We start from the raw sequence: 24,123 nt of genomic DNA, 5'->3' as shown, positions 1-24,123 counted from the left end.
GTCGTGTGAAATCTGTCGCGCTGATGCCTCGCTCACATCTATCGCGTGCACAAACATACACAGCGTGTTTCTCTGCGCTCATTGCAGAGAATGCACTTCTCCAAGCTATCTGGTTTCAGCCTGGATTGGGAACAAACCCTATCCCATTGATTTCCATCCTGCACTTGAATAGGTGCAGTTTTGGAAGATGCAGCTGTGTTAGCCTGTGTAAGTGGATCGGGCAAAATCCAAAGGAAAAATACACGAGACACAAACATGTTGCACCTTAAAGATATTGGACGTATTTTAATGTGACCTTTCGTGGACATGCGTTGGGTTCTCAAGTTTCTGTTCGCCGGATCATTTCTACTCCAACGCCCCGAATCTGCTACCCAGCTTTCTCAAAGGCAAAGATTTGTAGAAGCTGTATATGTGTGTGTGTGTGTGTGTGTGTGTGTGTGTGTGTGTGTGTGTGTGTGTGTGTGTGTGTGTATATATATATATATATATATATATATATATATATATATATATATATATATATATATATATATATATATATATATATATATATACATATATATATAAGACAAAGACAAAAATGGGAGGGACCTAACAGAAGCAGAAGACGTCAAGAAGAGGTGGCAAGAATACACAGAGGAATTATATCAGAAAGATTTGGATATCCCGGACAACCCAGACAATGTAGTTGCTGACCTTGAGCCAGACATCCTGGAGAGCGAAGTCAAGTGGGCCTTAGAAAGCCTGGCTAACAACAAGGCCAGTGGAGGTGATGGCATTCCAGTTGAACTATTTAAAATCTTGAAAGATGATGCTGTTAAGGTGCTACATCCAATATGCCAGCAAGTTTGGAAAACTCAACAGTGGCCAGAGGATTGGAAAAGATCAGTCTACATCCCAATCCCAAAGAAAGGCAGTGCCAAAGAATGCTCCAACTACCGCACAATTGCACTCATTTCACACGCTAGCAAGGTTATGCTCAAAATCCTCCAAGGTAGGCTTCAGCAGTATGTGGACCGAGAACTCCCAGAAGTACAAGCTGGATTCCGAAGAGGCAGAGGAACTCGAGACCAAATTGCTAACTTGCGCTGGATTATGGAGAAAGCCAGAGAGTTCCAGAAAAATATCTACTTCTGCTTCATTGACTATGCGAAAGCCTTTGACTGTGTGGACCACAGCAAACTATGGCAAGTTCTTAAAGAAATGGGAGTGCCTGACCACTTTATCTGTCTCCTGAGAAACCTATATGTGGGACAGGAAGCAACAGTCAGAACTGGTCATGGAACAACTGAGTGGTTCAAAATTGGGAAAGGAGTACGGCAAGGCTGTATACTGTCCCCCAGCTTATTTAACTTGTATGCAGAATACATCATGCGGAAGGCTGGACTGGAAGAAGCCCAAGCCGGAATTAAGATTGCCGGAAGAAATATCAACAACCTCCGATATGCAGATGATACCACTCTGATGGCAGAAAGTGAGGAGGAACTGAAGAACCTTGTAATGAGAGTGAAAGAGGAGAGTGCAAAAAACGGTCTGAAACTCAACATCAAAAAAACTAAGATCATGGCCACTGGTCCCATCACCTCCTGGGAAATAGAAGGGGAAGATATGGAGGCAGTGTCAAATTTTATTTTCCTGGGCTCCATGATCACTGCAGATGGAGACAGCAGCCCCGAAATTAAAAGACGCCTTCTTCTTGGGAGGAAAGCGATGACAAATCTTGACAGCATCTTGAAAAGCAGAGACATCACCTTGCCAACAAAAGTCCGAATAGTCAAAGCTATGGTTTTTCCTGTCGTGATGTATGGAAGTGAGAGCTGGACCATAAAGAAAGCAGACCGCCGAAGAATTGATGCCTTTGAATTGTGGTGCTGGAGGAGGCTCTTGAGAATCCCCTGGACTGCAAGGAGAACAAACCTATCAGTTCTAAAGGAAATCAACCCTGAGTGCTCACTGGAAGGACAGATCCTGAAGCTGAGGCTCCAGTACTTTGGCCATCTCATGAGAAGAAAAGAGTCCTTGGAAAAAACCCTGATGTTAGGAAGGTGTGACGGCAAGAGGAGAAGGGGACGACCGAGGATGAGATGGCTGGACAGTGTCTGCGAAGCAACCAACATGAAATTGACACAACTCCGGGAGGCAGTAGAAGACAGGAGGGCCTGGCGTGCTCTGGTCCATGGGGTCACGAAGAGTCGGACACGACTAAACGACTAAACACACACATATATATATATATATATTTTTAAAAATCGAACCCTTGTTAAGTCTAAGAGGGCCGGCCAACCGGAGCATTGCCCCAACGCCCCAAAATCTAGAGGGAAATCTACAGATGAATGTTAGAAGGTACATAACAACGCCTCTTGAAAGCATCAGTTTTCACATTAAAGTATAATACAGTAGTTTGTAAGGTGCCACATGTTTTAGTCTTCTTTTTGATTTTGCCTTTTTCTTCTTTTGTTTCTTTGGATTTTGCCCGATTTGTCTTCACAGGGTGCGGCTTGCCCAGGGTGACAGAAGGGCTCGTTTGCCAAGGAGTCTCCTCTTGACTGCAAATTGTGCAGCTTAATTCTGTAAGAATTCAGCAGGAAGCGGAACCCACTGTGTTGCTGTCCTGAAACATGTGCGGGTTGTTGCTTTTTTGCACAAAAGTTCTCTAGTGACTTTGCAGAATTAAAAATATGGTCACGATCTGGAAACTTTCCACTCCCATATCTCTGAATTAGGTGCTTTACAACTCAAGTGTCCGTTGAAATAGCCATGTAACCTTGTAATCGCCGAGACCTTTACTCGGAAGTAAATACGTTCTCTCTAGTCTAGCAGGCGCATTCAAGGGGGTCACAAATTATTATGCGACGAAGCTGCAATAAATAATAGTAGGGCTAACTTTCGAGTAAACAATCATAGTGTAATCCTCCGACTTACCTGAGAGTAAACCTCACTTGAACCTATTGGGGGCTGACTCTCGAGTAGACCATCCACAGCGCCTGGTTCACTTTCCCGCCCCGCCCTGATCTCCTCCGAGCGCCTTTAGGCTCCGCCCCCCCGCCCCCCCCGCTACTCTGCAAACTGCAACCAAACTTAGTTTTAGTTGGCGCAGAAAAGATGAAAAAATCCCCGCCGGTGACGACGAGAAACCTATCCTCGAGGCGCCCTCGAAAACGGGCGCTCTCGATTGGCTCGACCCGTTCCCATTCTGACCCCCTCCCTCCCGATAGACAGGCGGAGAGGGGGAAAAAAACTTCTCACTTTCTATTGGCTGGGAGAAAAAAGAGGGCGGGGTAGAGTAAGGAAGGTCGAGTTTGCGTTTGGGGCCAGAGAGTGCCGGGCGGTGGGTCGGTCGGTCGGGTGTGTTTCCCTTGTGCGGGCGAGCGGGCGGGCGGAGCGAGCGGCCATGAGCGGCGGCGTGTACGGAGGGGGTGAGTGCCTTTGGAAGCGGTTGGGGGGTTCCGGGGGGGGCTGCGACGGAGCGGCGCCTCAGCCTTTCTCGAGGTGGGGGGGCGGAGCGGCTTCGGACGGAGGAGCGGAGCTTTCTCTATCCCCCCCCCATGACGGTTCTCCGAGCGGGAAAAGCCTTCTTCGGCTTGGAAGGCGCCCCCCCTCCCCACCGCCGGGTCCCTCTCCCCGAGGACGGGGGGGGGGCTTCCCGGGGATCCTGCCTCGGCCTTGCCCCCGCTCGCTTTGCTGGAAAGCCGAGCGCCCCTTTCGCCGCTTCTGGGGAGCTTGTGGCTTCCTCTCTTCTCTCTCTTCCGCCCCCCCCCCGCCGCGAGGATCCGGATCCTGCCTCCTCGCGAGTAACGCGTGGGTGCAACGAGCCTCCGCTTGAGTGGATTCGTGCAGCACACACACCCCGGCGAGCTCCTCTTAGGGCCCGTCTTTGTGCAGCCCAGGCGGCAGGATCCCTACTCAAGAGGAGCAGCCTCTTTTTTGGGGGGGGGAAGCCCAGAATTGGCCCCGGTGCAAAAATTGGGGGGAGGGACGACTTTGAATGTGGAGGACCCCAGTTGAGAGTGCATTGTGGTCATAACGTTGCGTATTTGTTCAAGCGCCGTAGGGTGACCCCATCTTTTCATTCATTCCGAGAGGAGAAATCCTCCCCTTGAAAAAGGGGGGGTTGCAGCATTGGAGATTTTGCCCCCCCATTTGATGAGTTGGCCATGCCAAGGTAACAGGATGATAGACTCCTAGAATAATAGAGTTGGAAGGGGATCTGTAAGGCCATCTAGTCCAACCCCCCCTGCTCAAGGCAGGAATCCAAATCAAAGCAGATCTGACAGATGATTGCCCAGTTTTCTCTTGACTGCCTCCATCCAGCCTTGGAGCGCCCACCATTTCCCGGCTCCCGCTCTAAGGTTGGAGATATTTTTCCTTCGTATTCAGCGTATGAAGGCAGATCAGGGACCTTGGAGTTGTCTGTCTACCACCATGACCCCCTGGATAATCAGTTCAGCAAGTGGACAGGTCCCCTGCTGACTAACCTCTTTCTCCTTTGAATGAGATACAATGTAATTCTGTTTAATTTTTTTTTAGAAAATAATGTTGCTTCTGTACATAATAGATATTAATGTGTGATGTTTTATGCCAGTCATTGTCTACTTTTGATCTTCATTTTTTTCTTTGTTCCTCAATGTTTTTGAACTGCAAGTGGACACTTTAAGGAAGGGGAAGGGATGCTGCCTGTAAATAATTAATTGTAAAAATGTCCTGCCCTGTTTGATTCAGAAGGAGCTTGATATTTTACAGCAGCCTCTCTGCCTCCTGGTGTTGTCCAATTTTTTTGGGGGGGAGTTGTAACTCCAGCAGCCACCATGGCTGTTCCAGCTGGTGATGATTGGAATAGTAGGCCAGCAACTTCTGGAAAGCGGTGGGTTCAGGAAGAGCAGGCAGCAGTTGTGAAACCATGTGTGGGGTGTACAGAAAGATGAAGAGGTCAAGGGCAGCTGGAACATGTACAGACTGATTCCATTCGTTGATGCTCAGAGGTCCTGTGTCCCTGGATGTCTATTCCTTTGGAAGTGTCGTTAGAATCACAGCCTTCTGTCATCTTTTCTCTCTGATTGTGTTGAGGATTAAATTCTTTTGCCTGTAAACACGTTGTTCACCCTGTTAGGCTCTGCTTTGTTTCAACAAATTTTCCGATCATGCGTTTGTGTTTGCAGATGAAGTCGGTGCTCTGGTTTTTGATATTGGCTCCTATACAGTCAGAGCTGGGTATGCAGGGGAGGACTGCCCGAAGGTAAGAACGAAAGTGAGATATTAGATTAAATGAGAGGAAGAGACTTTAAATATCTGACACACAGAAATTCTCAGTTCAGTGTTACATTTGAATTCTGTACAGTGAGGTCCTCGGACAGTAAGGAACAGCCCAGTAAAACTTAAGAGTTCTGCCCAGTGAATGTTGATTTTATTCTCATATTGTAATTGGAGACTCTTCCCTTAAAAAACAACAACCCTATATTCTTGCAAAACAGAACTGTTTGTCTCTAATGATGCATCTGATACTGAACTTCTATTGTCTTACTGTTTTCAGTTACCTCTTCAGAAATTTTTGGCTCTTTCAACTTTTTGATTAAATAATGTGTACATGAATGGGATCTTTATAATATACACACCTTATATTTTGGCTTTAATCCTTTATTTGGCCAGTTCAGGAGCTATCTTTGTTTTAGGGAGGGCATATTGACGTGAGAATTCTGAAGAGGAAACTTAGACCTTGCTAGAGACAGGTGTGTTGCTCCATAATGATGAAGACATGAATTTTCAAATTAGCACTTAGCTATGAATTTTGCCAGATTTTCTTGGTTGATTAATTCTGTCTTGCTTAATATTGCCAGTTGCCAAAGTACAACAATTCTGGCACAGAGCACAGAACTTATCCCAGTAGATCTGGACATGAGTTTTTATATGTCCAAGAATAAGAAGCTTAAATATATTTTTCTCTCTGGCACTTTTGGAATCTTTGTAACATAATGTTACACAAGGAACATTACTTCAGGGGTTGGTTGGGTATGCTTTTCCCTCCCGGTAGTACTATAATACGAAACCTGTCTTGTGAAACAGCAAGTATATCATCTCTGGCCCATCAGTCAAATCCATTATGCTTCCAGGTACTAGAGACAGGGTTTTCTCAGTGTTGGCCCCAGACCTTTGTAATGTCCTGTTCCAGAGATGTATATGGCATCATTGTGGTCTTAAAAAGTTAACCAACAGAACATGGACGTTCTTAACAATTTGTGAGTATTTGAGGTGGTAGTGATTACTTCATCTCTTCCCCAAAAAGTCTCTCTCAGATAGATGATAGAGAGCCAACAACCACCATCTAACTCTGTTGGGTTTTGTTCAAAACTTTGCACTTCAGGTTGACTTTCCTACTGCAATTGGTGTGGTACTGGACCGGGATGATGGAAGTTCTATGATGGAGATTGATGGCGACAAAAGCAAACAAGGGGGTCCAACTTACTACATAGACACAAATACGTTGCGAGTTCCAAGGGAGAACATGGAAGCTATTTTACCCTTGAAAAATGGAATGAGTACGGAACTTTGCTTTCCTCTTAAAATGCATGTTTTTTTTATTTTAGACAGAAGCATTGTTACAAGGAAAAATCAGTTTAAATGGTAAAACGGTTTGAAAAATAGCTCCGTTCTGTTTTTTCCCTTTCACTACCAGTATGACTAGCTAAAAACTCATTCTGAAGAACGCTGTCCTCTCCTGAAACATGATTAGCAAATGTAACTGAGTTTGTTACCCTTAACCGTCAGCCAGGTTTCACATGCACGATGAAAGCATCACTTAGCTTGCCTGTATAATCTGTTTCCCTTGAAGATTGTTTTCAGGTGGATACTGTCGCAAACACGGGTTCGAAAACACACGTGTAAGCTTGGACAGAGAGCAATCAGGAGTTTGCACATGCTAAAATGAACTGAATGAGTCCAAATTCAGCTAGCCTTGATACAACACTCCTTCTCGCAGGTCTGCCCACATAAGAACACCCTGGTACTCTCAGATATTATTGTGAAAAGGTCAAGTGGGCTTTGTAGTCCTTAGACTTAACTTGCACCACTGACAGGACTCTAAGTAAGCTAGGCCGAGGCAGCACTCTCAGATGACCCTATGGCAAGTGTACTGTTCAGGAAACCAAATGAGTTTTATAATCTTTATTTTATTAAAGAAAAAGCATGTTACTAGGTATCAAAGCCAAATCAAACCAAAATAAATAAACTAGCATTGTGCTGTTTAGTTACACAGATGTAGTGAGGCAAAGAAAACATGAAAAATATAAAAGAATTCAAAAACCCTATAAAAACACAAAAAGACATTAAAAAGAATAAAAACAGTTCCAGTCTAGGAAATCATTAGTAAAAACAAAATAATCCAAGTAGGTTATAAAAAGGCTATAGTCCTCAGTGATCCTATAGAATAAAAACCCCTAAACAAAAGTAAAAATCCATTATATGTCCCATAGTCCTTAGAAAAGAAAAATCCAGTAAATATACCATAGTCCTTACAAAATTACAAGAGCATAGTCCATATGGAGTATTCCAAGAAAAGGAGTTCATAAAGAATATTCCATAGAACAGTCCATAGAAAATAGTCCATGCACAGTTCTTAGGAAAAATCCCATAAGTCCAAAAGTAATCCAGCAAAGCATAGGAACCAGTCCATGTAGGTAGGCCACCAGTCCGTCTCGAAAGACATTAGGGTGAGTCCCAAATGGCTGAAGAGTAGGTCACGAATGACTGAAAGGTCAGTCTTGGAAAGACAAAGTCCATAGGTAAAAAGTTCCTTTTTCAAGAGTAACTGGCAAGGGCTTAATGCACCTTCCCACGATGTCATCCAATCAGAGTTCGTTACTAGGCAAACAGTCCTGTTACATCACATGACTTCCTTCCCATACGCACCAGATGTTATTTGGGTTTTCTGTGGTTTATCAAAGAGTCACAACAATTCCCATCTATCTAATCACACAGAGTCCTTTCTCAGGCTTTCAGAATAACATTCTCTCTGCTCGCCTAGAAAACAATTTGTCAGCATAGCAAAGATACTTTATACAAAGAAACAAGATGGAACCTCTCTGGCTCATTTCTTAATTACAAAACCCATATGCCTTAAAAAATTTTAACTCAAAAACCCATCTCATCACAGATACAATTGCCAAACAGAAACTAGGGATGCGGGAACATGCTGTGACTTTACCATGGCTTCCACAAATCAATTCCAGTTTCATATCTCAGTTGCAGTACTGAGACATAACACTTGACCTCAGTTAAGGAAAAACAAACCTTCATGAACCTTTATGTTTGCAGAGGACCAGTACGTCTATGATCACAAACTGTCATCTGTTAATAAGGAGCCTCACTGTCATGGCTCTTTAATAAACTGATTGTTCAGATGGCTATTCTAGACTGCTGCCATATGGCATTTGCCGTGTAGTTCACAATTTGTAATCTTGGACCTATGGGTTTCCTTAAGAGTCTGAACTTGCACTTTGTATGCTTAAGATGTTTGGCTGCAGTGTTTCACAAGTGTGAGGGTTATTGATTTTCAATGGTTTAAGATTGGGTTTAATGTTGCCAATCCCAGATTTTGATTGCTGCTTATGGATTATATTTTAACACCTGCTGTGCCTTACATTGATGCATGCTTCAGGTTTCATGCATGCCTAAAGCAGAGTGGCCCTCACATCTTCCGTTTTGTTTCATGTTGTAGTTGAAGACTGGGATAGCTTCCAGGCCATTTTAGATCACACCTACAAGATGCACATTAAATCTGAAGCTGCCTTGCATCCTGTCCTCATGTCAGAAGCACCAGTGAGTAAAAAAAATGCATTATCTTTCTTTGAGTTAACAGATTTGATGGGAGACGTCTGGTGGTTGAAGAGTTGCAGAACTAAAACATTTGAAGGGTAAACGGGTAACTCGTGTTAAGAGCTGGCATTTGTCAAATCGGTTCTTATCCATAGCTAGATTGTCATCACGTAAATTTAAAGGAGAGTTTTCTAATCATGCATATATTTTTTCCAATAATTGTGTTGTATAGAGTTCAATGGTATTGCTCAGGACAGTTTGTTAGACAGTCTGTGTATTGTTTTGTTTCCTATTTGTGGTGGTGATTTTGAGACAATTTCTTGATAGGTACAAGTGGCCACTGACTTTTTTTCTGTTCCGCTTAGGGAAGATGCTTCTTCCTCCCCCACCCTTGCTCTCCACTGTGTTTTTGGCATTGTCTGTCATGCAAGGGATAATGCCCAGGTCATCAAGTTGTTAAGCTGTTTTTTTGCACGTTCTTTGAAAATAGGAGCTGGATCTCTCTCCAAGGGATTTTTATAGCAGCAATTCTAGTTGTCTGTAGAATTTTTCCTCTTCCAAAGTTTCTCTATAGCTAAGGAAGACCAGGAGCCAGTGGTGTGAAGATCCATTCCATTTCCCAGTATCATCCCTGACATCACCCAGTTTTGCATTAAATGTGCGCAAATGAAAACCAAGTTCCAGTTGAAGCCAGGATAAATACTGTACTGCAGTCTTTCACTTTAAATGGTGTATGAAACCACTTTTGACCTGGGGAAAGGGAAGAAGTTAGAACTGATTTATAGAACGTAAATCATGATTTGAATTTTAAAAAGTTTTTTTTTTTGAAGATTTAAGTAAAAAAAATAATTTTAAAATTTAGATTGTGATTTAAATCAATCCCTTTTTAAGAATCATTGATTTTTATCCACCCTAGAAGAAGTTATCCTTGCAGGTTATTGGGATTGGGCACCCATGCTTCAGATTGTCTTCCTAGTTTGCAATCTGTGGTTTGCCTTCAGCTGTTTAGAACAAGACGTAACCCTGAATGATGTGTCTCATATATTTTTATCCTATGAGTGTTTAAGGGAGGGCCTATTACTCTTTGGAGTATGGGTGAGGACTTGTTTTTCTTTTTGTTCTTACAGTGGAATACTAGAGCAAAGCGTGAGAAGCTGACAGAACTGATGTTTGAACATTACAACATTCCAGCTTTCTTTCTGAGCAAAACTGCAGTGCTTACAGCGTATCCAAGAATAAGGGATCATAATTCCAAACTTTCTGTGGATGTTTTAAAAGCAAGCATGAAAATTCAAATCCACTTTTTAGTCCTGACTAAAATGGGTACCATTTACGCAAGTGTTGAACTCTAGAAAGCTTGAAGTAGTTCAGAAGGCTTGTTTTCGCTTGGACTAACCATTGGATGAAGACCAAAAATTTAAAATTTTTCTTCACATCCTGGTCCCGAAGATGAGTAGATGAAATATTTGTCTGTGGGCTTTAGGTGTGTGTGTGTTTTGTTTTGTTTTTTGGAGCTTGTTTCCAGATAGCAGTATCAAGACGAAAGAAGTGAATTCTTATGCAAAGAACATGATTCTTATTGGGGAAGGTAGAAAGCTTTTTGGAGGCAAGGGTTAAGGTCAGAGGAGTAGGAAAAAAACAAAGGAAATTGTGAGGTTAGACTAACACCCTGTTTCCCTGAAAATAAGACCTAACCTGAAAATAAGCCCTAGTAGGATTTTTCATGATACTCGTAATATAAGCCCTACCCCAAAAATAAGCCCTAGTTAGTGAAACCCCACCCTCCACCACTGTGCAGCAATCAAAAGATGACATAACTGTATTTGAATAAATGTAGATTGTTGTACATGAAAAGAATAAAACATCCCCTGAAAATAAGCTCTAATGCGTTTTTTGGAGCAAAAATTAATATAAGACCCTGTCTTATTTTTGGGGAAGCAGGGTAGAAATGCAATTGATAAGACCCTGCCTAGTATCGTAGATGGAGGCTCAAATTTTAAGCAGTTATACAGACTGATGCCAAGCATGTTAACTTGGAAGTCAGACCTATTAAGTTCAGTCAGGTTTGATCTCCATCCGTTGTGGGTAGAGCTGCTGCCGTACTTAATGTTCTCAACTGACTTACTGGAAGCAGTGGATAACAGTGAGATGATATCATAAAATTTGCAGAAGAAAGATAAATTGTAGTGTACCTTGTCATGTGGTTATTGTGTGCATACTTTATTTACTTCCTTAACTCTTCTAACTAGCTTTGCTAATGGCAGATCCACGGGCTTGATCCTAGATAGTGGAGCAACGCACACCACCGCAATTCCGGTACACGATGGGTACGTGCTCCAGCAAGGTAAGAATTCTTCCAGGAGAGGCTGGTTAGTAATCTTAGGCAGTAATATTGAGTACATAGTACTGTATGTACTGTATGTATGAGACGAATAATATGACTTTTCCATGCAACGCAAGCTAAATAGATAGAGTTTATTTTTGAAAGATGTGATCGCCAAGAGCACTGATTTTTTTTAAAAAGCGTTCGAGTCCTAGAGCGTATTGATGTTGATCAGTCATATGAGAAAAATGAAGCTTCTGTATTCATAAGCAATCTACCTTTGAAGAACAGATGGTGAGAATAAAGATCTGGATCAAAGAGGCAGTGACTGCTGAGATTGGTGCCTGTTGTTAATATAAATTGTGTGTTTGTATGTGTGGGGGGTTTTTCTCTTATTAAGCAGAAACACTTTCATTTGGCACCTGGTGGTCTTCTTAAATTTTAAGCAGCATGTGGTTTCTTTCACTCCAGTGTCTTTTATGCCTTTGAACACCATGTAACATCTCTCTTGGGGAATTTCTGTGAATCATGACCTGCCTAAATCTGAGAGCATAGATTTAAGGATGAAGAAGCCCTTCTTGACTGTTAGATGGCCACAACGTTACAGTGGTGCCTCACATTACGATGTTAATTCATTCCAGTGAAATCACTGTAGAACGAAAACATAATGCGAAAATAAAAAACCCATTGAAACACATTAAAACCTGTTTAATGCGTTCCAATGGGCTAAAAACTCACCGTCCAGCGAAGATCCTCCACAGGGCGGCCATTTTCGGTGGCTGTCTTGCGAGGAATCCGTCCCAGAAAACAGCAGGGAGCCATTTTATTTACCCGGTGGCCATTTTGAAACTGCTGATCAGCTGTAGGAAAATTGTCGTTTTGCAAAGAATTGGTTCCCGAAGCAGGGAACCAATCATCGCAAAGCAAAAAAAGCCTATTCAGACCATTGTTTTGCGATCACAAAAGCGATCGCAAAAACATCGTCGTAATGCGGTTTTGTCGTAGTGCGGGGCAATCGTAAAGCGGATCACGACTGTATTCTGTAGCCTGCCTGCTCATGAGGGGAGGGATCCGTGGATGTGGTCAAGTGTCCTTCAAGCTCATTATTCTTTGAGGAGCTGCAAGTGGCCTCAGAAGGGGGATAGAGACGGGCTATTCCGATCAATGGGGGAAGATGTAACCCTTTACTGTATCTCACTTGTGCTGTGCATTTCATTTGCAGGCATTGTGAAATCACCTCTGGCTGGTGACTTTATTACAATGCAGTGCAGGGAGCTGTTTCAGGAAATGAACATTGAAATAATCCCTCCGTATATGATTGCATCCAAGGTAAGAGACTAAGCTGGATATAGTGAAAGGGTCTGAAACTTGCTGGCTTGCTGTGTGTGTTGGCTTTTTTCTTTTGAGCTTTGTTTCAGGCAGTGTTCCTCAAACATTCTGAACTTGAATGAGCTTCCTGAACATTTTAGGGCTCTAGCAACTAGAGTTTGCCTGTGTGCTCATCTGGCTGATTCGCTGGATTACCCTGGTGGTCACCATACACCGATCAGCTGCAAGGTTAAAACCACCTGCCTAATATTGTGTAGGTCCCCTTTTTGCGGCCAAAACTCCCTGATGTGTCAAGGCATGGAGTCAAGACCTCTGAACGTGTCCTGTGGCATTTAGCATCAAGACATTAACAGTAGATCTTTTTAAGCCCTGCAAGTTGCGAGGAGGGTCTCCGTGGATCGGATTTGGTGTTCCAGCACATCCTATTGATGCGCAATCAGATTGAGATTGGGGAATTTGGAGGCCAAGGCAACACCTTGAACTCTTCGCCGTGTTCCTCAAACCATTTCTGATCCATTTTTGCAGTGTGGCAGAGTGTGTTATCCTGCTGAAAGAGGCCACTGCCATCCAGGAACACAATTATCATGAAGTTGTATACATGGTCTGCAACAATCTGTAGGTAGGTGGCACATGTCAAAGGAACATCCACATGAATACTGGGAACCAAGGTTTCCCAGCAGAACGTTGCCCAGAGAATAGCACTGCCTTTGCCAGCTTGCCTTCTTCCACACTTTATCATATTGCCATGTCTTCCCCAGGTAAATGACATACACACACACCTGGCCATCCACTGATTTAAAAGAAAACATAATTCATCAGACCATGCAACTTTCTTCCGTTGTTCCATGGTTCAATTCTGACATTCCCATCTCCATTGTAGGCGCTTTTGGCAGTGGACCAGGATAATCATCATGGGTACTCAGACCAGTTTGCATCTACGCAGCCCCTATAAGCAACAAACTGCAACACACTGTGTTTTCTGACACCTGCCTATCATGGCAAGCATTGCGTTTTTCAGCAGTTTGACCTTCAGTAGCTCTCCTGTGTGATCCGACCAGATGAGCTAGCCTTTACTCTTTGTGTGCATCAGTGAGCCTTGAGCAACCGCAACCCTGACGCTGCTTCGCTGGTTGTCGTTCCTTCCACCACTTTGGATAGGTACTAATCACCGGGAACACCCTACAAGTCTTGCTGTTTTGTAGATGCTCTGACCCAATCTAGCCATCACTCTCTGGCCCTTGTCAGAGAGTCACTTAGCTCTTTTTGCTTGCCCATATTTCCTGCTTCCAATACGTGAAGCTCAAAAGCTGACTTTTCATTTACTGCCTTAAAAAATCCCATCCCTTGAGAGGCGCGATTGTAACGATAGAATCAATGCTATTCCATTCATCTGCCAATGGCTTTAATGTTGTGACTGATCAGTGTATATTGCTCTGTGTTCTCTCAGTCCCGTTACGTTCAACTGAAAGTCTGGGAAGCGGGATAGTCAAAAAAAAAGAAAAAGAAAAAAAAGGATAGTCAAGGACTCCAAAAAAAATCTCACTAAATTGGTCAAACGGCTGTTGAAGTGGCCAGTGGGTTTTGGTGTAAACGAATGTGAAGTGGTGAGCCTTAGGACAAGAAACCTAAGCCACCAAAACACTGATGGAGCCTGAGCTGGCAGTGACTGGCCAGGAAGTGTAGCTCCTGCCAAAAAATAAATTAAAAAAAAATAAATTTTTTTAAAAAAATCAAGATTCCGTGTTGAAGATCATCGGGTGAGGAAATGAAAAACTTCCAGTGCCGTAAGGCTTTTATACAAGGCTGTGATACGGCCACCCTTGGAATATTTTGTGCTCTTTTGCTCATTGCATCTTCTTGCGATCAAGGTCGGATAAGGTATGGCAGAGGTCAACCAGCGTCATCGACTGGCTAGGTCAATACTACTGGTAGGAAAGATTTATAACATTCGTGTCTGGGCTGTGGAAGTGTTAGAATGATGTTGATTTGCTCTTGCAGGAGCCAGTTCGTGAGGGTTCTCCAGCCAACTGGAAGAGGAAAGAGAAACTGCCTCCAGTCACAAGGACTTGGCACAACTATATGTGTAATGTGAGTGTGTTCTTCTGGGCCTAGAGAGAAATTAGCTGTGGAAGTGTTTTTTTGTGGCTGGTGAATGATGCAAAGGAGTGAATTATTTGATTCAAAACAATGAAAGGCGGTGGACTCCTCCCATTTCAATATACGACATAAATCATCATTTTGAAGAAGGGGGTGAATCAGGGAGGGCCTTGTCATTAGGGAAGGGAAGGTACCTGCCTCAGGCAGCAGGTTTGGGGTATTGTGAAAGGACTAATACATGGATAAATGACTTAATTTTGTTCTTGTTGTGCAGTCCGGAATGGGAAGATGCAGAGATTTTGCCTCATGTGTCAGAACGACATGGCTGGCTATGGTATTATGTATTTTGACTGGCTGTGTTGGTGGTGGTACTGTCTGTTACTCCACCTCAGGCAGCAAAATTGAGTTAGAGTTGGATTGCCAATTGAAGACAGGATTCAATTGACTTGAATAGGAATCTTTTGCTACAGGCAGTCCATAAACTGCCCTTTAAATAAGCTTTTGATGCAATTAAGACTTATGAATATGCCTGGGATGGCACCCACAGGGATCATGTTAGAAGTTTTGGAGAAGGACTATTTCATGGGAAGGAAAAGGGGAAATGGTAATGATATAAAATAACTTGTATTACATTTTTTTACAAGGTGTGAAGGATTTGTTGTAAGTATTATTTAAGAGGAAGCCATTTTTCATTTTTAAGTTGTACACAAAACAACTGGGAAATTGTGATTAGGACCTCATACTTTTATTGCTGCCTATGTTTATAGTAAGAATGGTAACCTGGGTTCCCTAGATCTGTATGACTTACGCATGTTAGCCAGAATCCTGCCAATAGCTGCCTTAATGGTGTAGATGGCGATCCTGATATTTCTAGTGACATTTGTTACCCTCTGGCCATCTTGCTGCCTTTCTAAAGCCCTAAACCAGACCTGCCTTTCCTTGCATTTATCAGGTGATACTCTGCTTTCGTGGAGCCATTCATTCTGACTCATTGCACCCTGACGAACACCTTTCGCTGTTCCAACATCTCCATGTTCCTCTTTTGTACAGTTCAGAATTTCTAGCCTCTTTCATCTTTCGGCCCAGTGACCTGTGCCAGCGTTCCACAGGACATCGCTGGCCGTAGAAACATGGTGTCCGGTAGTGTCCAGATGGAAGCCTGTCCTTTATTTTTCTACACAGCAAATAACATAGGCATTCAAACAAGAAATCTCTTTAAACAGTCTTTAAGTATACATTTTCTGTGTATTTTTCCCCACAGTGTGTAATTCAAGATTTTCAAGCTTCGGTCCTGCAAGTATCCGATTCAACGTATGATGAACAGTATGTCTATGAATTGCATGTGAAATTCACAATAAGTCATGAAGAAATTAGATCTTAAGTTATTTCTCAACTGAGACTGCTCTTACTGAGAGGGGTAATGCTAAATCACAGTTTAATGTTACAAGAATGAGTGTCATCTTCCTCCGGGGCAGAGTGGGCTTCCTCCTTCTCTTCTGTAATGACTGCAAGGAGGAGTTCAGCAGTCTTGGCATCCATTTTTCAATAACTGTCTTGCTGCAGGTAGAAACCTAAGCCAATTGTAGTTCATTTTTCCATTATAGAAATAAGCCAGCTTCAAATCATAGTTTATCAACCTGGGATTTTATTCATAAACTTTAGTTAACTTTAGTCATAGTATAATTACATGGTAAACAGCAATTAATATAGCGTTGCTGTAAGATAAAGTGAGCAGGAGGAGAATCGTATGTTGTTTTGGCACTGTCAGAGGAAAGATGAGATTGAAAATACTAAATGAAGATATAAAATGAAGCAGAAACTTCCAGTTCCTTTGTGATTGTGCTTGAGGAGGAAACAGGGGCACACAAGTCCAAAGGAAAAGTAGACTCATCAATGCAGTGCTAAATTTGTGTGCAAAATACAATACAGTAGGATCCTTGTATACGTGACAGATTGGTTCCAAGTCCCCCCCCCCCAAACTGTGAATGCCGAAAAATGCAGATTATATGCTGTTATATTAATACAGTGGTGCCTCGCAAGATGAAAGTAATTCATTCCGCATGTAATGCCGTCTTGTGAAATTTTTGTTTTGCGAAAAGTGGTTTCCCATAGGAATGCATTGCAAGGCATTCCTGTGGTAACCTCGCAAAACGAATGAATTATTTTAGTCTTGCGAGGCATCAGTCTTGCGGGAAAAAAAAGGCCCGCCGATCAGCTGTGCGAAAACGGGGCATTTGCAATGAGCGGGGAAAGCTTTTCTATCTATATGTGACCTTTCAGATCATTTTGCCAATGAATTCTTCATATCTTTTTGAGAAAATGCAGGAAGAAATCCTATCTAGCTGTTTGAACTGATGTGTCGTCTCTGTTAACGACATAGGAAACCAAAAGGATCTGCTGAAGAAAATGATTTTCTTTTTTTTTTCTCTGCAGCCCTGGGAGAAAACTGTGCTTTGAAATTGTGTGTGTGTGTGCATTGGGTGAGGGAAAGGATCCTTTCTGTTCAGTGCAGCAAAGATCTCTGGGTAGCCTTGGTTTGTTGCAAAGGGGGAAAAAAGTTAATACACAACGTACAGTGGTGCCTCGCTTAACGGGTGCCCCGTTTAATGACAAATCCGCATAGCGATGAAGATTTTGCGATCGCTTTTGCGATCGCATTGCGATGTTCCCTATGGGGAAAATCGCTTTGCGATGATGGCTTCCCCCCCCCATCATTACAAACGGCCCATTTTCGCACAGCTGATTGGCGGGGCCACGTGATCTTCGCAAAGGCCCACCGATCAGCTGTGCGAAAACGGGGCATTTTCGATGAGCGGGGGAAGCGATCATCGCAAATGCCCCGTTTTCTCACAGCTGATCGGTGGGGTGCGCGATCTTCTTGTGAGGAATCCGTCCCAGAAAAGAGCCGGGAGCCATCTTCTCCCCTCCAGCCCCTCCCCCTCCCTGCCTCACAGCTGATCGGCGCTGGCCTTAGAAGCTGGCTGGAGTGGAGAAGATGGCAAAATGGCCGCCAGCTGTGTTTTCGCCCATATTCCTTGCTTACCGGGCAGCGAAAATGGTGGCCGTGTGGAGGATTTTCGCATAACGGTGAGTTTTTTGCCCATAGGAACGCATTAAACGTGTTTTAATGCATTCCTATGGGCTTTTTTGTTTTGCATGGTGACGAATCCGTATAGCGACGATTTTTGCTGCACAGATTATCGTCGCTATGCGGGGCACCACTGTATTTCATTTCTTTGCAAGGGGAGTGAGAAAGAAATGTATTTGAAGCTCTTAGCTGTGTTCTAAAATGAGTCCTTCTGCATCTAGGGTGGCCGCACAGATGCCAACCGTACATTATGAGTTCCCAAACGGCTACAACTGCGACTTTGGGGCTGAGCGGCTAAAAATTCCTGAAGGCTTGTTCGACCCTTCCAATGTAAAGGTAAAATTAAATAAAATGGCATGTTAGAGTTGGCCCTGGTGCTTCTTACTTTTTTTTTTTTACTTTGTTTTCACCCATGATGTACAGACTGGTATTGCGTGATAAGCAAACTGAATTCTATAATATAAGATATGTATGAATCCAGCTTTGCCTCTTGTAAACATTTAGCCAACCTAATGCCAAAACCTTGGAATAGCCTCCTGTGTGCGCCCCACCCACCTTTATTTTATTTAGGGACTTATGATGGTTCCCAGTGGAAGTGCTTTTCTGATTTAGTATCTACATACATTTAAATTTGAAAGATGAATCTGGCCTGGCCCTGTCTTTTCTTGCGAAACAAGCAAGCAGGGACAGAGAGAGACACAGAGGCAGCCACCCTACTGAATTTTAATGTTTATCTTGAATACCCCAACAAACAGAAAGCCATTTTCCAGCCATCGTTCACACCCTCTGGAGGTTGATAAACCTCCCTTTTTCTTTTCTTTTTTCTTTTTTTTTCTTTTTTTTTCTTTTTTTGCCTGGACTTACAAATAGAGAACTCGTGGTGCACCTGACAGGCCATAATACTAGGGTTGTGCACTGCATTTACTGTGACCTTGTGTAACCCTGCCTTTCACTGTCTATTTCTCAGACCTTCCACCCGAAATTAAGAAATTAATGAATTCCCCTCCTCTAAAAATGCAATGGTAACAGCTTGAGGTGTACCTGTTTAATGAAAAAGGAGTCTCTTACCTTGAAATGAAATATTTAGCACAGCAGGTCTTGATTGAACACTGATAAAGAAGACATTGTCTGGATGAAGGTTGTACCTTCATGAGCAAGTGATGGGATTTTCTAGTTCTGTTACAGAGAATCTATTTTCCCCCAGTTCCACCCCCCCAAGAGATTCCATGGATTCTGCGTCTCTTTTAACATCTCTCCCTCCCTCTCTTTGTGTATTGTTTGGTAGAATCAGCTTTGAACTTCCACCACTGCTTGCGAGCCTGGGTATATGTATTGTAAACAAGAACTGTTCTCTTGTACTGTTTGTACAATTGCGGTGCATTTGTAATAGTGGTGTTCTCTTTTATTTTTTTCCTTTCTTTCTCCAGGGTTTATCTGGCAACACAATGCTTGGTGTCAGTCACTTGGTCACCACAAGTGTCGGGATGTGTGATATAGACATTAGGCCGGTAGGTATTGTTCAGGCATTATGGCTTAATGGGGAAATAACCTGACAGACGTCCTAGTTGAAATTCCACGTGCATGTTTTGGAGGGAGGACCCATCCCGTTATTGCCATCTATACCATATCTTGCAGTTGAAGGCTTACTTGCACATTTTCTTAGGTAGGTACATTCCTTCAAAGTCTTGGGCCTGTTACTCTCGCTGCCTCCTCTTTGGTAATGCAGTGATGATCACACTGACTTGACAGAGCTGAGTTGATCTGAGTGAATGTACGTGTAAAAGCACTTGAAAGCAGTCCAGAAGACTGTGAAAATGCGAGATGTTTTGTTTATCACTAAATGAACCTAGGAAGCAGCCTTATAGGAGCCCAGTCTGTTGGTCTGTCTAGCTCAGGATTGGCTACTCTTTGACTGGCAACAACTGTGAAACTGAAAAGGCTTATTTTTTATTTATTTATTATTCGATTTATACCCTGCCCCTCTAGACAGCGGCTTACAAAGAAGAATAAAACATTGTAAAATACAATCAAATAAAACCATCAAAGTATATATAAATCAATCACATAATTATATCAGCAAATTAGAAGATCAAGATGGAAAAAAAAGCTCAAGAAAAAAGAAAATCAGGTGTTGAGTGGAGGGAAGGACTGCGTGAAGAGACAGGTCTTTAAATGACTCTTAAAAACACCCAGCGAGGGTGCTAGGGTAATTTCCAGCGACAAGGTGTTCCATATTTTTTACCCTGGAGAGGACAGGAAATGAACTCTGGAGTCCAGAATCCGATTGGGAAGAATCACATACACAAAGACAGTTGCCTAAGTGGGTTCCTCCCTGGTCGGTGGTCGTTTGTGTCGTTAGCCGTGTGATTGGTTCACCCAATTTCATTGCAAACGAGGGCCCTCCAGAGGGAAAACTTCATGTCACTGTCTGTTTCCTCAACAGGATTCTGACCCGAGAGTTTGTATGCAGAATAGGTGCACTGTGATCCCACCCCTTTATTAGTCCTGAAATCCTTCACTTTACCTTCCAATCTGTGTGGACCCATACATTAGTAAACACTCCTAGAAACATACACTTAAAATGTTTTTTAAAAAGTCCATTGCCAGTTGAATTCGGAAAGAAAAGCAAGACATCCAGAAACAAGCGGTACCAAGAGATCCAGCATAGAGAGTGAATCGCCCTCGAGCCAAAGAAGCATGGCCACTTCATAACTGAAATAAAGGAAATGTGTGAATCTTCTGCTGTAAAGGGTGAGCCCGCACCCAGAACATCACTTCCCATGTTCTCATGCTTTGCCTTACCCAGCTGGTGGATTATGGAGCAAAACGTCTAATGAATTAGATCTTCCTTGTACCTTAAGGCAGTGGTCCCCAACCTTTTCTGAACCGCAGACGGGTTGGGGGGGTCTGTGTGCAGGGGGGCAGGGCATCCCCATGCTCACGGGTAGGGGGTGCTCGCTCGTGGGGGGTGGGGTGCATGCATGGGTGGGCTCAGCAGCGGACCGGGGGTTGCGGACCCCTGCCTTAAGGGATAAGAAGCTGCAGCCTCGTACTATGTAGGGTTAGTAAGACTGAATTTTTTTCCTTTCAGTTTTATCATTGTGGGGCTGGAATTTACTATTTTCAGTTATTAATAGTTTTGCTGCCCCCTCATTTTTCTGTCTTTTGAAACAGAGAGAGCAAAATCATTGTCATGATCCCCCCTTTGGATTGCTGTCTTTTTTTCTTCAGGGCCTCTATGGAAGTGTGATTGTTGCCGGAGGCAATACGCTACTCCAGAGCTTCACAGACAGGCTGAATAGAGAACTTTCCCAGAAAACTCCTCCTGTAAGTTTGTTCAAGTGACGTTTCCCTTGCACTTCTCATATTACAGTTCTTGGGCTGTTTGGATTGTGCAGGTTGTCAATTCCAGAGCCAGACGCCTTTCTGGGTTCTGTGGAGCATAACCTAGTGCTCCCTGGAGCTTCTGCACAGTCAGAAGGCTGTGGAAAGTACATACAGGAGGATCTCCATATTTGCTGAGGATGGGTTCCAAATGCCACTCCATGGAGACTGAAAACTATGGATGATACCAAATGGCTAGATACAGTACATAGCATGGCATTATCAAAACTGGTCACTCATAAGTATGTATTCATAGCATGGTCTTTAACTCCCTCTAATAGCTGGTTCTGGTAATATGTGTGAAAATAGGGTTTTTTGGATTTTTTTTCTTTTAATATTTTCAGACCGCAGCGACGTCAGCCAGTGGATACGGATCCATGGATAATGGAGTCCTAGTGTATTTTGTCTAAATGGGATTCTGTTTGTGGGAGGGGGCACAGGGTATCCCCTTCTGCAAACTCCATTACTTGGTGACTTGTTCACCCAAGAGCCTGTTGCACGAGTGGGATAAGTGAACAGACGACTTGCCCAAGTGTTTCTCCCTTGCTGGCTATGTGACTTGCAACACTCTTTATTCTAGTTGGCAACTCATTGCCCTGTTAGGGAGTGGTCTGCACGTGATGCCCTTTTAAGCCTAGGCGGGCTTCAAGATGCAAGGTCTGACATTCTGGTTTGTTGCAGGAGCAATGAGTACCAAACCCAGGTGTTTCCTAATTTTGCACGTGTTTCAAAAGGCACAACACCAGAAAGGGCTTGTTGCTTTTAAGCCCAGAGGCTTCTTCCAATGTAGTGTTTTATACACATAAAGCAAAGTAATAAATGCTATTGCCAATCATCACTGAGGTCTCTTTTTCTGCTATACTGATAATCTCTCTCTTGATTTCAGAGCATGCGGTTGAAACTGATAGCCAACAATACAACAGTGGAGCGAAGGTTTAGTTCCTGGATCGGAGGATCCATTTTGGCTTCTCTGGTCAGTAAAGTTGTGTTTTGCTGGCAGTATGTGTGACATTCCTTGGGAGAATTTGGATGGGTAAATTTGATAATGGGAAGGAGTCTGATGGAACAGTGTACAGTGGTGCCTCGCTTAACGAGTGCCCCGTTTAATGACGAATCCGCATAGCGATGAAGATCTTGTGATCGCAAAAGTGATCGCATTGCGATGTTCCATATGGGGAAAAATCGCTTTGCGATGATCGCGGAAGCGATCATTGCAAACGCATTTTCGCCCAGCTGATCGGCGGGGCTTCGGGATGATCGCGGAGAAGTGCTTCCCCTCATCATCCTGAAGCCCCGCCAATCAGCTGGGCAAAAAATGTCGGTTGGGGCTTTGGGAGGACCGTGGGGGAGTGCTCCCCCGCGGTCCTCCCAAAGGCCCCATTTTCCCCCAGCTGATCAGCGGGGGCTTTGGAAGGACCGCGGGAGAGCCCTCCCCCGCGGTCTCCCGAAGGCCCCATTTTTCCCCCAGCTGATCGGCAGGGGTTTGGAAGTACCGCGGGGGAGCCCTTTCCCCCATCATCCCGAAGCCCCGCCGATCAGCTGGGCGAAAATGCCGGTGGAGCGCGGTCTTCCCAAAGGCCCCATTTTTGCACAGCTGATCGGCGGTTCCAAGATGGCCACCCGCTTGTTGTCTCGCTTTAGAGGCACCGAAAATGGCCACCCCTATGGAGGATTTTCGCATAAGGTGAGTTTTTAAGTCCATAGGAACACATTAAACGTGTTTTAATGCATTCCTGTGGGCTTTTTTATTTCGCATAGCGACGAATCCGGATAGTGACGATTTTTCCGGAACGGATTATCGTCGCTATGCGGGGTACCACTGTATAGATAAAATGTACAACGAACGGGTTGTCTACTGAAGCTGGTGGTGATATCTGAATACTTTCTATATCACCCATAATAAGTGCCAAGTAGGGAACTGGATAACTTGATGCTGTTTAAACAGGAGGGCCTGGCGTGCTCTGGTCCATGGGGTCACAAAGAGTCAGACACTACTAAACTACAACAATTTGGAAAGCCATGACCACATCTTGTGACAGTGAATTCTCTAGCCTAATTGTGCCCTGTATGAGCTCGCTCTTTTGTCAGTCTTGAATCTCTCACTATTCAGCTTCTGTGGATGACATTTCTAGCATTTTGAGAGAGAGAGAAATAAGTTCCACCTTCTGCCCACCAGTGTGGCAGTTTATACACCTCTTAGGTCTCTTGGCTAGCCTCATATCTCCCTAACCTTGTGTCGGGGATGGCGCCACAGCTCTTTGAGAATTTTGATTGACCACTCCGCCATCGTCCTGGAGGTGTGGTGACACTTGACTTGTCTTCTGCAGGGTACCTTCCAACAGATGTGGATCTCCAAGCAAGAGTATGAAGAAGGAGGGAAGCAGTGTGTGGAAAGAAAGTGCCCATAAACGTCCTGCTTCAAGAGGCGATGTTCCCCAGTGCTTTTAATATTTGATAGCTTTAGCATACTCAGGAATGAAATTCTCTCTTTTGTAGAAGTGTATACTTTGTGCATTCTCTCATTTCATTTTTTTAACAGACCATAGGTATTATTTTAAAAGTCAACACTGTGTCTGTCAAACGGATGCCCACATCCTTTGTAAATGCAATAACTCTTATACAGACTTTTTATAATTTTTGTATAAATATCTATTTTCTGCAAGAAAAGGTCTTTTTCTCCTGGAAACGAAGCTATGGATTATGGATGTAATTTCTTGCCTTTCAGTGACATTTTAAAGAAATGTGTCTTCTTTCAAACTAGTCTTCCTTGTTACATTGACTTTAATAAATTTCTCTAGTTTGTTTTAAAGGCTCTTCATTATTGTATTACCCATCACCAATTTCTCTACATTCATGTGCACATTTTAACCCACCAAGTGGGAAGAGAAGCAAATAAGACTATAGTCCTCAGCTAAACTGATCTCTTTCTATTGGAGATAAATGTAACTTGCACTTGGTTTATTAATTTGGGCAGCTGTACAGGATCCCTTGATCTCATTATATAAAAAGTGGGTTAAAACCATAATAATAAAGGAGCAAGGCACCTGAAATCAAGGCTGCCTAGAGTGGTCGAAATGACTAGACAGGCGGGGTATAA

The 24,123-nt window shown here is 43.4% G+C and overlaps 1 protein-coding gene across 1 annotated transcript; it reads left to right on the top strand.

The window, feature by feature from the left end:
* The first annotated feature begins 3,259 nt into the window (after window positions 1–3,259).
* Window positions 3,260–23,835, top strand: ACTL6A (actin like 6A). Its single transcript, XM_072996228.2, has 14 exons — window positions 3,260–3,416; window positions 5,157–5,233; window positions 6,356–6,530; window positions 8,708–8,808; window positions 9,933–10,030; window positions 11,055–11,149; window positions 12,351–12,457; window positions 14,456–14,545; window positions 15,816–15,877; window positions 17,864–17,978; window positions 19,070–19,150; window positions 20,874–20,969; window positions 21,913–21,999; window positions 23,354–23,835. Exons 1-14 carry the CDS (start codon window positions 3,392–3,394, stop codon window positions 23,432–23,434), a joined length of 1,290 nt encoding a protein of 429 aa, XP_072852329.1. The 5' UTR covers window positions 3,260–3,391; the 3' UTR covers window positions 23,435–23,835.
* Window positions 23,836–24,123: the final 288 nt, after the last annotated feature.

This window comes from Pogona vitticeps, chromosome 3 (assembly GCF_051106095.1).
Source record: "Pogona vitticeps strain Pit_001003342236 chromosome 3, PviZW2.1, whole genome shotgun sequence".
NCBI lineage: Eukaryota > Metazoa > Chordata > Lepidosauria > Squamata > Agamidae > Pogona > Pogona vitticeps.
Note: the sequence above shows the minus strand (reverse complement) of the source record. Positions and strands in the feature narration are given on the sequence as shown.

What these genes read in the sequence shown, in the direction of transcription:
- ACTL6A (XM_072996228.2), top strand. Translation starts at nt 3,392, where the DNA reads ATGAGCGGCGGCGTGTACGGAGGGG. An exon ending in ACCCTTGAAAAATGGAATGA is followed by an intron (nt 6,531 to 8,707) that starts GTACGGAACTTT and finishes TTCATGTTGTAG; the next exon opens with TTGAAGACTGGGATAGCTTC. An exon ending in GTGATATAGACATTAGGCCG is followed by an intron (nt 19,151 to 20,873) that starts GTAGGTATTGTT and finishes TTTTTTCTTCAG; the next exon opens with GGCCTCTATGGAAGTGTGAT.